Source organism: Narcine bancroftii, chromosome 4 (genome assembly GCF_036971445.1).
Source record: "Narcine bancroftii isolate sNarBan1 chromosome 4, sNarBan1.hap1, whole genome shotgun sequence".
NCBI lineage: Eukaryota > Metazoa > Chordata > Chondrichthyes > Torpediniformes > Narcinidae > Narcine > Narcine bancroftii.
The window spans coordinates 286,001,638-286,017,430 of NC_091472.1; the positions used below are offsets into that span (position 1 = coordinate 286,001,638).

Sequence of the window (15,793 nt, forward strand, 5' to 3'; positions counted from 1 at the left end):
TATATGTCTAAATTTAAAATGTCAAATGTTAGAGATGGTGCTTAACAAAATTAAGTTATTGCATTGGACAGCTTCTTCAAGCATTTCTGAAAGGAAGTATACTGCTTGCTTTTGTACGATTTTGAAGTATACTGCTTGCTTTTGTACGATTGGAAGATACTGTAGCATACTGAAGATGCAGCAAGCTTCCAGATCCTATCACAAAGTACAGTAAAACCCATGATATTTGGTGCCGAGGGACACTTTAAAAATCTGACGTGGTGAATGCGGGCTCACTCTTAAGTTGTAAGAATAAATTGGACAGATGCATGAATGGGAGAGGTCTGGAGGGTTATGGAATGGGTGCAGGTCAGTGGGTCTAGCAGAATTATGTTTTGGCACAGACTATTTCTTCAAAATCTCTTACAAGTAAAACTCAATGCTTCTTTGAAGATGGTGTGATAAATGAATTATCTCTGAATGGAATTCACCTCTTCCACTACAAAAATTCACAATTGCCAAGTGACCGTGAAACATTGGTGCCTTAATTTTCTATATTTTAATTTGAAAACAATTGATTCAACTGGTAAAAATAGCAACAACTTACAAACCGTTTCTTCTATGATATACAGAATCTTGTACGCTACCTGGGCTGAATTATCAAGAATGGAAAAACTGGTGGAATTGAAGAAACAGAAGAGTATTATATAAAGTAAAAACACAAAATGTTGGAGAAGCTCAGCAGGTCAAACAGTGTCCTTTATGTAGCAAAGGCAAAGATACATAACCAACATTTTGGACTTGAGCCCTTCATCAAGGTGTGGGGGAATGCCGACAAGCATCTGAACAAGGCATCTGCATTGTTTTATTTAGGAGTCATAGACTGAGAGGCAACCAAATAGAAGTTTATAAAATGGTCGGCTCAGCCTTCACCTGCATCTCCTCCATTTCCCGCTCTTCTGCCCTGATCGATGGATCCCATGTGTCTTAACATTTTGGATCAGCTGATCATGAGCAACATTGTGAAATGCCCGAAAGACACTATTCACTCCCTACCCTCATCAATCATATTTATCACCTCCTCAAAAATCTGTATCTAATTCATAAGACATGCCTGCCCTGCAAAAGCACATGCTAACTATCACTAGTTTTCCCAAATGGAGATAAATCCATTCACTATGAATCTGCTCCAACAGTTTCCCTACCAGTGATGCTCACCTTCCTAGGGGTGAAGGGGGTGATAATGGCAGGAGATGATGTGGAGAAGGGAAGGAGGGGACAGCAGCGATCAGGGAGAGAAGGGATTGTCAAGGGGGTAAGGGGGAAGGGAGGGGAGAACTGGGAAGACACCAAAGGGGGAGGGGAAAGAAAGCAAGCAAGTTTAGCAGAAAGCAGAAAAGTCAATGTTAAGGCCATCTGGCTGGAGAGTGCCCAGACGGAAAATAAGGTGTTGTTCCTCCAACCTGCAGGCAGTCAGTAGATAAGGCCATGGGTACATAAGGCCATGGACAGACACGTGAGCTTGGGAGTGTGACTCAGAATTGAAATGGTTGGCTACTGGTAGGGCTCTTGTGGTGAAAAGAAACGAAATGCTGAGCAAAGTGATTTCCCAATCTGCGACCGGTCTCTCCGATGTAGAGAAGGCCACAAAGGGAGCACCAGATGCAGAAAATAAGTCCTGAGGATATGCAAGTGAAGTGTTGCTTCAATTGGGACCCCAGATCATGGTGAGGGAGGAGGTGTGGGCACAAGTGCTGCACGTCCTGTGGCCACAGTGTAAGGTGCCAGGGGAGGGTAGGGGTGCGATAGGTGAGGAAAGATGAGTGCACGAGGGAATCATGGAGGGAGTGGTCCCTGCGAGGGGAGAAGTAGGAAAAATGAGTCTGGTGGTGGGATCCTGTAGTAAGTGCCAAAAGTTCTGGCAGATAATGTGTTGGATGCAGACGCTGGTAGGGTGGTAGGTGAGGATGAGGGGAATTCTATGTTTGTTGCTGGTGGTGGCAAAGAGGGCCAGGACAGATAAGCGGGAAATGGAGGAGATGCAGCAAGTGAAGGCTGAGTAGATCGTGGTGGAGGGGAAGCCACTTTTTCAGAAGATCTGTACTTGAAGACCTTATCTCGGGTATTATATAAAGTATGTGATTCAAATAATAGTCATTATACAGCATGAAACAAGCCCTTCAGCCCAACCTGCCTACGTCAACCAAAAAACTGGCCCACCGTTCTAGACCCATCTGCATGCCTTTGGCTCATATTCCTCTAAACCTATCCCATCCATGTATCTGTCCAATATTTTTCTTCGACATTGCAATAGTCACTATTTATTCACTCATCACCCGATGTAAAAAAAGTTACCTGTTAAATCTCGCCCCCAACATCTTAAACCTATGTCCTCTGGCATCAGATTCCCCTATTCTGGGCAAAAGACTGTGTTCATCTGATCTATTTCTCTCAGGATTTTGTACATTTCTATGAGATCACCCCTCATCCTTCTGCACCCCGAGAAATAAAGCCCTGGCCTACTCAATTTCTCCTTGTAGCTAGGCATCCAGTCCTGGCAATATCCTTGTAAATCCTCTCTGCACCTCTCTAGCTTGATAACATCTTTCCTGTAGCAGAGTGATGAAAACTCCAAATGAGGCCTTGTGGCGACGCATAACTAAGCCGTAGCAAACCGGCCCCGCTTGTTAACATGCTTTCAGCAGGGCAGTTGTGGAAAAGATGGCGGCGCACATCCATCTCTTCCGCGGGACGTACGTGCGGTCCAACTGGCAGCCTGATAAGCGAGTGCTTGAAGTTTAAATAAACACTCTGTTGTACTACCCGAGCTAGCAGCCTGCGTCTCCAGTCCATACATCCTCTCTCTCACAACACACTACAGTGGTGACCCCGACGAGTCTCCACACTCTGAAGACTCAACAACATGGACCCCACCGACATGGACCAATAGGTGCCGTAGCACTAAAACTGCAGACCTTCTGGACCAACCATCCTTGCTTGGTTCGGCCAAGCGGAGGCCCAGTTCTAGATTAAGCAAATCACTTCCGATTCTATTAGGTATTTCTACGTTGTTAGCTCTCAACCAAGATATGGCCGCCGCATAGATGACCTCTTCCGAGCTTCACTGGAAAAGGGTAAATATCTAGCCTTTAAAAACAGCCTCTCACGTGAGAGGGCCACTAGTCTTCTGCCCTTAGATGGCCTGGGGACAAGACGGTGTCCGCACTTATGGATGAGATGCTTGCGCTGGCAGAAGGCCATAAGCCCTGCTTCACGTTTGAGCATGCCTTCCTGGAACAAATGCCAGGGGACATCAGATTTCAGCTACCCGCACAAAGTTGCAGCGAAGGCCAAAGTCCTCTACCGCACCAAACCCGAGGCACACGAGACAGTCAACCGAGTTACTAAGCCACAGCACGTCCACCCAAAAGGCAAGATCCCTGTCAGAATGCCGCCCCAAACGCCAAAGCCCAGACCCTAGGGAACAACGCCTGCGTTTCTACCATCAACAAAGGGGAACCAAGGCGCGTAAATGCCAACAGCCCTGCTCGTTTCAGGGAAACAAGCAGGCCAGCCGCTGTTAGTGGCCGCGGCAGCTGGCCGACAGGGCAGCCTGGTTCACGTGTGGGACACCATTCCTTGTCGACACAAGAGCCGAGATAAGTCTCATTCCACTGACTTCCCTGGAGACATGCACGAGACAATATGGCCCACCCTACGAGTGGCAAACAACTCCATCATCAGAACCTTTGGCTGGAAGCACATACCCCTGCGTTTCGGGGAGATGGACTTTCAGTGGCAATTCATACTGGCGGCAGTGGACAAACCGCTGGTGGGCGCAGATTTCCTTCGGGTGCACTCATTATTGGTGGACCCACACGGCAGAGAAGTTTCAGACGATACCCCTCGGTACTTCAAACGAACCAGCCACATATCTAGCTGCGGTAGAGACCTCAAGCACCCGCTACACCCACCTGCTCACCGACTAACTCACCATTCTATGCTCGCAGTTCTCCTTCACACAACCTCGAAACGGCATCCAACACCACATCATGACCAATGGACCTCCCATTCACTCACGAGCCCCTAGACTGGTACTGGACAAGCTCAGACTGGCCAAAGAGGAGTTCACGCACATGGAGGAGCTGGGCATTGTCCATATATCTGACAGCCCATGGGCTTCACCTCTCCACCTGGTGCCCAAAGCCAACAGCAGTTGGCAACTATGTAGCAACTACTGCCATTTAAACAGGGCTACGGTTCCGGACCGTTACCCAGTGCCTCACATTCAGGATGTCTCAGCAAACCTTCACAGGTTCTCCAAAGTCGACCTGATCTGGGGGTGTCATCAGATACCTGTCCACCTGGACAACGTACTGAAGACGGCCATCACCACTCCATTTGGCCTTTTTGAGTTCCTGATGATGCCATTCAGTCTGAAGAATGCTGCGCAGATGTTTCAGCAGTTGATGGATGCAGTAGGGCATGACCTTCCATTCTTTTTCATTTACCTTGATGACATCCTGGTGGTAAGCAGAATGCAGGAGGAATACGTGGCACACTTATGACAATTCTTTGCTTGCCTGACACAGTTTGGCCTCACCATCATCCCCGCAAAGTGTGAGTTCGGCCACCACTCCCGGACAAGGCCATCTGCCAGTTCCCGAAGCCATCCACGCTCAAAAGCCTTCAGGAGTTCATAGGGACGGTCAACTTTTACAACAGGTTCATCCCCAAGGCGGCTGCCATGATGCGTCCACTTTTTGAACTGATGACTGCCTCCACCAAAGACTTCCACTGGACCAACGAGCTCTCGGCTGCTTTCGCAGCTCGACCATGCTAGTGCACTTGCAGATGGATGCACCCACAGCACTCACGGTCAACCCATCCAACACTGCAGTGGGCGCAGTCCTCGAGCAGTTGGTGGACAATACGTAGAAGCCACTTGCATTCTTCAGCCGTCATCTCCGTCCACCGAAATGCAATTATAGCACCTTTGGCAGGGAGTTGTTCGCCCTCTATGTCGCGGCTCACCACTTTCATTATTTCCTGGAAGGCCGGACCTTTACGGCCTACACCGACCATAAGCCGTTAACCTTCCCCTTCCACAAGGCTTCGGATCCATCAGCTGAGGCATCTGTCGTACATTTCTGAGTTTACTACCTCCATTCACCATCTCTTCAGAAAACACATCATCGCAGATGCCCTCTCCAGGCCTGCAGTCTGCACCCTTTCACAGAGCGTTGACTTCTACGAACTGGCCCGGGCCCAACAATCTAACCCAGATACAGTGTTTTCGCATGGTCATCATGGGCCTACAACTGCAGGATCTGCCCTTCGACGACAGCACCACCACCATCCTGTGCGACTTTTCGACAGGAAGCCCCCCCGGCCAGTGGCACCAGTGAAATGGCAGAAAATGGTCTTCGACGTAATACACAGTTTGTCGCACCCCTCCTTTCATACGATGGTCCAGATGATTTCCACCCAGTTCAACTGGTATGACCTTTGCAAAAGAAGCATGCCCGAACTGTCAGGTGGTGAAGGTGCTGACACACACATGACTGCCTATCCAGCGGTTCAAGCCTCCCTCATGCCAATTCAAACATGTGCATGTGGACATAGTGGGTCCCCTGCCTGACTTGAGAGGTTACCAGATTCACCTGGTGGCCGGAGGCGACCCCCCCTTCCTGAAGTAGCTGTAGACACTTGTGCAAGGGTTTTCCTATCCACATGGGTCTCGTGGTTTGGCGTCCCCTCCCACATTACTACCGACCGCAGTACACACCCACCTTATGGAGCGAGCTGTCCAAACTCCTGGGGACACAGCTCCATCACACGACTGCATATCACCCCCAGTCCAAAGGCCTGGTGGAGCTGTTCTATCAGCATCTAAAATCAGCCCTCCTGGCATGACTTAGGGGCCCCAACTAGGCGGACGAACTCTCTTGGGTCTCCTGGGTATCCGTACGGCCCCCAAAGATGGCTTGCATGCCTCAACTGTGGAGTTTCCATCCCAGGTCCGTTCCTTCCCCCCTGCCACCGGCCCAACCCAGGACAAAAAAGAGCATACTAGAGCGCATAAGGGAGAAGTTGGGGTCAATCACCACCCCCTCTATCCCCCCACAACACTGTCAGCCTCCCACTAATGTTCCCCATGATTTAACGTCTTGTGCTTATGTCTTTGTATGCAGTGGTGGTCACAGAGCACCTTTTCACTGTTCCTACAAGGGATCCTACAGAGTGCTCTGCAGAACGGGTTCCACCTCTGCCTTGGAAATCATGGGCAAGGAAGAGCTTTTGACCGCCTGAAGCCCGTACACTTGGATGAAACCCAGCCGGTCCCAGTCCAGCAGCCAGCATGCAGAGGCAGGTCGCCAAAGCAGCAGGAAGCTACCAGTGCCAATTCTGGAGGGTGGGGTTGTGTGGCCACGCACAAGTATGCTGTGATGAACTGGTCTCGCTCGTTACGTCCGGTCAGCAGGGAAGTCGCAGCAAAGGTGGTGGCACAGCTCCATCTCTTCTGGTCCAGACCAGTAGTTGGCGTGAGTGCTTGCATCACGTGACACAATCCGCAGGGTGTACACACAGTCCGACTAGCAGCCTAATAAGCAAGCATGCAAAGTTTAAATAAACACTGTTGTGATACTCGAGCTAGCAGTCTGCATCTCCAATCTGTACAACTGCTCTCTCACAATGCACTACGGCCTCACCAATATTTTAAGCAACTGCAACTCCCAACTTACATTCAGTACTCAGACTGATGACCCAAAGTGCAGCCCTTTTAACCACCCTGTGATGCTACTTTCAAGGTACCATCTACTAAAGCTTCCAACATACCTCAGATCCAAACCATTCACAGTGCATGTCCAACCCATGTTAGACCTCAAAAATGCAACAAATTTTTCTGTATCAAATTCTATCAACCATTCCTTTGCCCACTTGGCCAACCAAACAAGATCCTTCCTGCAATCTTTGGCAACCATCTTCACCATCTACAATACCAGACACTTCAATGACATACACAAACTTACTAATAATGCCATTATTATACATTATTGATAGACATGACAAACAGCAATAGGCCCTGCACTGAACCCTGTGGCATCCCACTAGCCATAGGCCTCCAGTCTGAAAAAAAACCTTCCACCATTGCCCTCTGCTTTCATCCATGAAGCCAATTTTATATCCAATCTGCTATCTCACTTTGGATTTCATGTGATTTAACCTTCCAGATTAGCATACTGTACAAAACCTTATCAAATGCCTCGCTGAAATCCATATATTCTTTCTTTGGCTTGGCTTCGCGGACGAAGATTTATGGAGGGGGTAAAAAGTCCACGTCAGCTGCAGGCTCGTTTGTGGCTGACAAGTCCGATGCGGGACAGGCAGACACGATTGCAGCGGTTGCAGGGGAAAATTGGTTGGTTGGGGTTGGGTGTTGGGTTTTTACTCCTTTGCCTTTTGTCAGTGAGGTGGGCTCTGCGGTCTTCTTCAAAGGAGGTTGCTGCCCGCCAAACTGTGAGGCGCCAAGATGCACGGTTTGAGGCGTTACCAGCCCACTGGCGGTGGTCAATGTGGCAGGCACCAAGAGATTTCTTTAGGCAGTCCTTGTACTTTTTCTTTGGTGCACCTCTGTCACGGTGGCCAGTGGAGAGCTCGCCATATAACACGATCTTGGGAAGGCGATGGTCCTCCATTCTGGAGACGTGACCCATCCAGCGCAGCTGGATCTTCAGCAGCGTGGACTCGATGCTGTCGACCTCTGCCATATATATATATATATATATATATATATATATATATATAATGCTCTCCTCGTCACCCTTCTTGGTCACCCTTCAAAAAACTCAGATTGTGAGACATGACCTCTGACTTGCAAAACCATGCTGACTATCCCTAATCAGCCTTTGTTCATTTGAGTGCATTTATCTCCTGTCCCCTTTTTGCCTTCCTGATTTCCTTGCTCGTCTGTTCCCAAAATTCCTCCAGCTGCCCCATGCCTCCTTCTTGCTCTTGGCCAGTCCCTTAATTTTCCTCCTCATCCAAGCTTCCCTATGCTTGCATGCCTAACCCTTCACTCCAACAGGAACGTGCATGTCCTAGATTCTTGTCAACACACTTTGAAAAACATTCCATTTTCCCACCGTTCCTCTTCCTTCAAACAATCTGTTCCAATCAACTCGAGCTAGGTCTTGTCTTCTACCTTCAATGTTAGCCTTGGCCTAATTCTGAATTTTAACTTGTGGACCTGCCCTCTTTCTCTTCATCACTATGTTAAACCTGACAGAACAATGGTCACTGGTCCCCAAAAGCTCATTCACAAACACCTCATCCTTCACATTGTCCTTCCCAATTTCACAAGACAAAATTAAGTGTACCCTCTACTCTCCGGGACCCTCGAGATTTTTCTGGAGGAAACATTCCTCAACGCATTTGACAAATTCCATCCCAACTAAACTTTTTGAACTAAGACTTTTCGAGTCAATATATGGAAAGTTAAAATCTCCTGATTTGACAGCCTTTTTTGACCTACAGCTGGTAGCAATTACCTGGCATAATTCCTCATCTAATTCCTGTTGATTACTTTGGGGCCTAGGAGATCATACCTTCCCTTGTTCCTCAACTCCATCCATAAGGTCTTACTAGCCAGCTTGTGTGTAATGCCACCTCTGACAATTCATTCCCCTTAACCAAAAATACCCCCACCTATTTCTTGAAGCACCTGTACCCTGGAATGTTGGACTGCCAGTTCTGTCCCTCTCTTAACAGGTTTCCAAAAATGCCTTACCCGACAAGCCTCTAATGTGAAAACAGATACAATTTAAACCATAAGTCCTTCCTTGCTCTCTGTCCTTCTTTTGCCCCCAAAACTTTCTCTCATCACCCGCCATAAGAGCTTTGCACGTCTCACCTGCCTCTGTCCTATATAGGATCCCACCTTCTTGCTTATCTAATGTAAACACACCCATGTAGTACTAGTGAATCTGCTTGTCAGGATGTTGGTCGCTCTCTCATTCAAAAACAACCAGTCCCTCTTGAGTAAATTGCCTCTCCCACAGGAGATCCCAATGATCCATAAACTTGAATTCATGCCCCCTGCACCAGCCACACCTTCATCTGGACGACCTTTCACTTTTTTCCTCAAAAATAATAATCCGTTAGGTCATACACTTTTATAAACACATTTTAGGAAATAAAAGACTTTTTCTTAACCACTTAATGACTAAGCTGAGCAATTACTTTTGAAGTGTGGTTGTATATTCAAAACACACCAACTAACATGCACTAAAAAAAAAACACCAAAAGAGCAAATTAAAAATGGCAAATAGCCGAGAAATTCAAATGCTCTGTACCTGACACTTTATTTTTCCTTGAATGGAATATGATTGGGAGTATTTCTCCATTGAATTACATTACTCTGAATATTCTACCAGGCACTTATTTCAAAGGCACTGAGAATCCTTTGTGGGAAAATACACAACATTTTCCTGGGATCACCTGCCATTAAACATACATGGTACTGCTTTATTTTAGTAACGAGATTTACCTTGGACACCACCAATGCAAGCCACATTATATACTTGTGTTCCTTAGTCTATCACAATCGCCTCCTCCCACCAATGATACCATCTGACACCTCCCTACAATGCCTCCCTCCCCTTCATCCCAGGGCCCAACTTCCAAATAGATTGACCTTCAACCTTATAATCTCATACTCAAATTCCCTAACACAACAATGATTTCTGGCCATCGTCCCATCTTTCCACCACAGAACATTAGGTTCCAAAGAACCTTAATGTTCAGCCATTAGCTCGCCACCTACCCTGATGACTCCAGATCTTTTTTGTGCCCCAGATCATCAGTCTTCTCTTTTCACTGCCCTCCAACCCCTAGACCTGGGTTTATTGCTGTGGTACCACTCCTTTTAGACACGAATTTCCAGATTAACCCATCATAGAGGTGAGAACTGAACCAGAACACTGAGGATTATTCTTTTGTTCTTGACACATTGCCATGGGATCTAGTTCCTCCATTTTAGAGGATAAAAAGGAACCTTATTTGCAGTCTTACTAGAAGATGCCATTTCTTCAGTACCTTACTGGCATTGCAAGTCTTTATTTTCCAGAATGCAAACTGAAACTGCAAACATCTGACCTCAGAAACCAAAGTCTCTCATCGATGCATCAGCTATTGAAAACCCTGTCCTTTTAATGAACATGGCTTGTATCTTTTCCAAATGATTATAATGGAAAGAACCAGGATTAAATTTTAAAATTATAAAGATGTGATCAAACAGAAGAATTGTCTGACATTGCAAAATTCAGAGACATTAAATCATGGTTGAAAAAGGCAATGGAAGAAAAACAATTAACAGCAATTTGAAAAGATAAGTCACTGTTCTGGCACATCCCTTATTTTGCATTCACTAGAACTCTCAAATTTTACCTTTATCAATGAAATTCCGATTGCACCGGGCTTCATACTATTTTTTATTTGATCGCAAAGTTTCCCAATGAACTGATGGGGTAAAACGAAGACAAATATATCTGCCCCATCTGATGCTTGCACAATATCTGGTACAGCCACCTGTAAAATAGGAAATTATTTTCACACGTTAGTAGACTACATCAAAAGGAATGTGAGGAACAGGCCCTAATCTAGGAGTAAATGCTCAATCTAATTAACACTAAGTCTACTCTCATTTGAAACTCCACCAATATTGTTTCAGGAGTCTCCAAAGGCAGGTAAGGTCTTGCACTTAACCTTTTCCTATTAAATAGTCCAGGCTCATCAGACAGCATTGAAAAATTCCATTTTAGTCCAGAAAGATCTTAATGAAGATAGTCATTAGAAAATTTCTCTCTTTATTATGAATTAATTAATATAAGCCGTCAGCTCTCAAAACACCTTACTTTAATGTTACCAGTAGAGTAGGATGGTATCATTGGTGGGAGGAGGCAATTGTGATAGACTAAGGAACGCAAGTATATAATGTGGCTTGCATTGGTGGTGTCCAAGGTAAATCTCGTTACTAAAATAAAGCAGTACTGTGTATGTTTAATGGCAGGTGATGCCAAGAAAATGTTGTGTATTTTCCCACAAAAGACAATCCTGCAAGGCATCTCAGTGCCTTTGAAATAAGTGCCTGGTAGAATATTCAGAATAATGTAATTCAATGGAGAAATACTCCCAATCATATTCCATTCAAGGAAAAATAAAGTGTCAGGTGCAGAGCATTTGAATTTCTCGGCTATTTGCCATTTTTAATTTGCTCTTTTGGTGTTTTTTTTAGTGCATGTTAGTTGGTGTGTTTTGAATATACAACCACACTTCAAAAGTAATTGCTCAGCTTAGTCATTAAGTGGTTAAGAAAATGAGGTTAATATTCTATAAAATTCTATGACAATTGTTACATGGAACCTGTTAATCTCCTTTAAATTTAATTATGCTTCAATAAAGTGGAAATATTTCAAACAACCTAAAAATGTTTTGAGAGATTAATATCCAAAAGGAACCTGACTTTATGAGATTCCTGCTGATAAATCACATATTACTGAAGACTCTAGACTCCAACACTCTGCCCCCCTTTCAAGCACTGAGTTCCAGATCCAACAGGAGAAGAATGGTTTCATCGCTTCCCTTCTCATGCTTCTTTAATTCTATGAGCCCTGGTTTTGATATCTTTGCTGAGGAAAACTGTGCTACTGTGCCCCCACATAATTTTATGTACTTCCTTGAAGATTTCTTCACTCTAAAGAAAGATATCATAACTTTCTCAGTTATTTTCTCATAGCAACCATTTTTTGGCTGATAACTTCCTTGCGATTCTCTTCTGCACTTTCTCCAGTACAGTCCCATCTTGTGACAGTGACCACAATTGTATGATCTGCGTGACACATTAAAGTTCTTTTGTTCTTCCACATTCAATATCTTGCTATTTGTTATTTATTTGTTTGATGTTGCATTTCCTCAAATACATTAATTTTCTGTTTCAAGTCAAAAATGATAACATTTTAAGTGAAGCAATCTTACATTGTGCAATATAGTGCAAATATAGTGCACCACAAATTGCCAATTAGAAGTTACCATATATACTTGTGTAAAAGTAGAGTTTTCTTAGACCATTATTTTAAATGTTAAATTTGTGGGTTGAATATTACTACAGTTACACGATCCTTTATCTGGACATCTAAAATCCGGAAATCTCCAAAATACGGCAAGTTGGGACCGGCGGTTGGGGGAGGCGGCCGAGGGACCGGCGGTTGGGGGAGGCGGCCGAGGGACCGGCGGTTGGGGGAGGCGGCCGAGGGACCGGCGGTTGGGGGAGGCGGCCGAGGGACCGGCGGTTGGGGGAGGCGGCCGAGGGACAGGCGGTTGGGGGAGGCGGCTGTAGAGAGGGGGTGGATATGGCAGCACAATTCGGGTGGGCTTTCCGAAATCCGGAAAAATCCGAAATTCAGAACACACTGTCCCCCAAGGGTTCCGGATAAAGGATTGTGTACCCCTGTACTTTTGAAAGTGGTAAGTACCTGTGTCATTTCGAGGCATTGGGAATTCCAATAGGCCAGCGGCCAGCCAGGATCAGGTGGCAAATGTGCAGTCAAGCCATCAGGAGCTCTAATGGGCAGGGAGCCAAAATACAGGGGTCGACTATTACATGCAATATATGGAAAATACCTGATTTTTGGGGGCCAAAAATAGGGGTGGGTCGACTTTTACACAGTATCAACCTTTACACAAATATATACAGTATTATCACTTCAATAATGATGTCTCTTACAAAAACATACCAAACATTTGTTTGAGCTTTATTGATTTATTATGTTATTTTATTAAAAACAGTTGAATATAATAATGTAACAAGATCCACTTTTAAAAAAAATCTTTAAAAGCGCAGTTATCATGTCAGTAAAGTACCATGGTAACATAGTTTGAGTAACAATGGGTAAAAGATCTTAGTTTCTGTGCAATATTTCTTGAATGTTGCAATTTGACTTACCACATTTTCTGGAAGCTTGTGACCTGGTAAATACTTTACATTCTCATGTTCTGTATTTATGATTTCTGTGAGTTTTCTTCCATTTATTATTTCTTCATAAACCCACATTTTAACAGTGGGATTGAACTGCTTTGACTTTGCAATATTTTTACCAATAATTATGGCAACAGCAGAACCCCTGAAAGACACAGATGGAATCTAATTACAACTTGCAACAAATATATCAAAGATAACGATCCTGTCAGCCAAAAGTAAACTTCCACAGTCTCTCCTCCAAAGATGCCTTAACTTTGGGAATGGGATAATTAGATATTTTTGATAATGATGGGCCACAAAATAATTCATGGTGCCAGCAGATCCCATGGAGGTGGTACAATTGCCCCAGACTTGCAAAAGTAACAGGAGTGAAAGCTTTGAGGTTTTGGCACCCAATTAAGAAAGGTGATTAGTCTTTTAAGAGGGGCCTCTGTAATTGTCCACATTCTAAAATGTACAACATTTGTGGCAACATCAGAAGTTCTTGGTTGCAGAAATTATGAAGTATATTACAGTTAAAGTACTCTCTGCGAACATGAACAAACTTTCCGCTCCACAACCTGATCTAAGTTAAATCCAAAGGGTAGAATAACTTGTATTTATCAAAAGTCTCTAATGCAGAAAGACATTCAAGGTTCTTCAGAATCCAGAATCAGAATTTATTATCATAAGTCACAAAATTTGCTGTTTTGTCACAGAACATATAAACATTCATATAAACCACCTTACAAAAATAAATAAAAATAGTGCACAAAAAGTCTAAATAAGGCAGTGTTTTTGATTCATTCATCATTCAGGAATCTGACGGCAATGGGGAAGAAGCTGTCCTTGTGCTGCCGAGTTCTTGTCTTTTTCTCGATGATAGCAGAGTGAAGAGGGCATGGCCTGGATGGTGGGGGTCCTTGAGGATAGAGGCTACTCTCTTAAGACACTGCCTCCTGTAGATGTCCTTGATGGAATGAAGTCTGATGCCCATGATGTTGCAGGCTGATTTCATAACCCATTGGGAAACTTTTCTTGTCCTCTGTACCAGACAGTGATGCAACCAGCCAGAATGCTCTCCACGGTACACCTGTAGAAATTTTCAAGAGTCTTCAGTGACATACCAAATCTCCTCAAATACCTCACAGAGAATTGCATCGACATGGAGGCTCCAGGACAGATCTTTGGAGATGTTGACCCGCAAGAATGTGAAGCTCTTGACTTTCTCCACTACTGAGCCCTTGATTAGGACTGGTTTATGTTCTCCTGAAGTCCACAATCAACTCCTTAGATTTGCTGAAGTTGAGTGCAAGGTTGTTGGTGTGACACCACTCAACACACAGTATTTATACATGGTGATTGATACACACACAGTATTTATACATGGTGATTGATACACACACAATTTTTAAAAAAATCTACATTTTGCTCATACTTTGAAGTGCTCAGACCTGAAACACTGGTTATGTATCTTTATGTCAAGTATGCTGTATGACTTGCTGAGTTTGTCTAGCAATCACCACTTCTGCAAACTTTTGTGTTTGACTCCTTTCTCTACCAAAAGGCATTGCCTTGTTCTTGCTCTGGTTTACCCAGGCATCAGATGCAGACTCAAACTGGCCGCAGATGCTGATTAGTCTGCAGAATGATTGTATGTCCGAACAGAAGACAGCGACATTGTTCAGGTATTGGGAGACCTTGACCTGAGTACCTCCAATGTTTGGCAATGTCACTCCTCTTGCGCTCTCCTCCTTCCTGATGAATGCAGCATACAAACAAGACTGGAATGAGCGGTTAAACCTCTCTGACTCCAGACATGATGGGAAAGCTATCTGTTTCCCAGCCATCACCTACCTGTGCACTACAGATGTCCATGTAGAGCAGTTTAATTAAATTTCAGAGACCCTCTTCAAAGCCCATTTTGGAGAGCACATACATCATCTATGTGTGCGATATCCAGCCAAAGCTTTCTCCTGGACTAAGCTGATCAAGCAGGTGTCCACCCCACTGTCCTGCACAAAGGTCATGTTATCTCTGAGCAACACAAGGCTAGCAGAGATGTTCCTGTCTGATATCATAGAGGTTTGGCCAGGGTGGATCATCTGTTCCAGGGCAAACATGGTTCAATTGACAATGGCTTTGGACAGGATTTTGTAGTCAAAGTTTGACAATGATATGGGTCTCCAATTCCTAATATCCTCCTTCAGTTTGAAGATGAGGATACCCTTCCTCAGGAGCATAGTGTTCCCTTGCCTGCCTCTAGTTGTCCTGTAGATGACAGGAGGCACAAATGAGAGAGTGGTCAGAGAAGAAAACTAGCATAACATTAAGGTGGACAAGCTTGGGATCTCCTCACTCCCGTGGTCTCTTCTGCTGCAGTAGAAATTGGGGTGGTGTTGACCTCATTGGGGGTGGAGATGTTGGCTGTTTCTACTCTTATTGCTTGTGTGTAGGTGGCTACATGTTTTGGACAGGCTCTGTAGAGGAGGCCTGCTTCTCCATAAAAGTCGCAGTACTTGTTCTCTGCAAAGTTGTTGGTCTAGTGGCATTCCTGCTTGCAGTTCTTACAGATAACTGTGCTGCATTGGGCTGCCACATGTTCAGATTTATTGCAGTTCTTGCTCACCCTGGGTTGTCCAATGTAGACTAAGTACCCATGGTTCCCTCCAATGGCAAATACTGAGGCATGGGTATAGATGATGGCCCCTTTGCTGTCCTCTCTGTTTCACCTTCACTTGGTGTTTGCTGGTCCCGATTCTGAACATATAATTGACATCCACGCAGGTCTTTGTT

At 44.8% G+C, this 15,793-nt stretch overlaps 2 protein-coding genes across 2 annotated transcripts in view; one reads left to right on the forward strand and one right to left on the reverse strand.

Moving 5' to 3' along the window:
• The window catches only part of lmln (leishmanolysin-like (metallopeptidase M8 family)), a 69,303-nt gene extending 68,091 nt beyond the window's left edge, over nt 1–1,212 (forward strand). Inside the window, exon 17 of the mRNA XM_069935275.1 lies at nt 612–1,212. Within this exon, the coding sequence (XP_069791376.1) occupies nt 612–667 (56 nt within the window). The 3' untranslated portion in view covers nt 668–1,212. The remainder of the gene's footprint in view (nt 1–611) is intronic.
• The window catches only part of LOC138762055 (glycerol-3-phosphate dehydrogenase [NAD(+)], cytoplasmic-like), a 35,454-nt gene that overhangs the window by 18,880 nt on the left and 781 nt on the right, over nt 1–15,793 (reverse strand). The window contains exons 2-3 of the mRNA XM_069935277.1: nt 12,983–13,160; nt 10,429–10,569 (exon numbers count right to left, since the gene is read on the reverse strand). Of these exons, the coding sequence (XP_069791378.1) occupies nt 10,429–10,569; nt 12,983–13,160 (319 nt within the window). The remainder of the gene's footprint in view (nt 1–10,428; nt 10,570–12,982; nt 13,161–15,793) is intronic.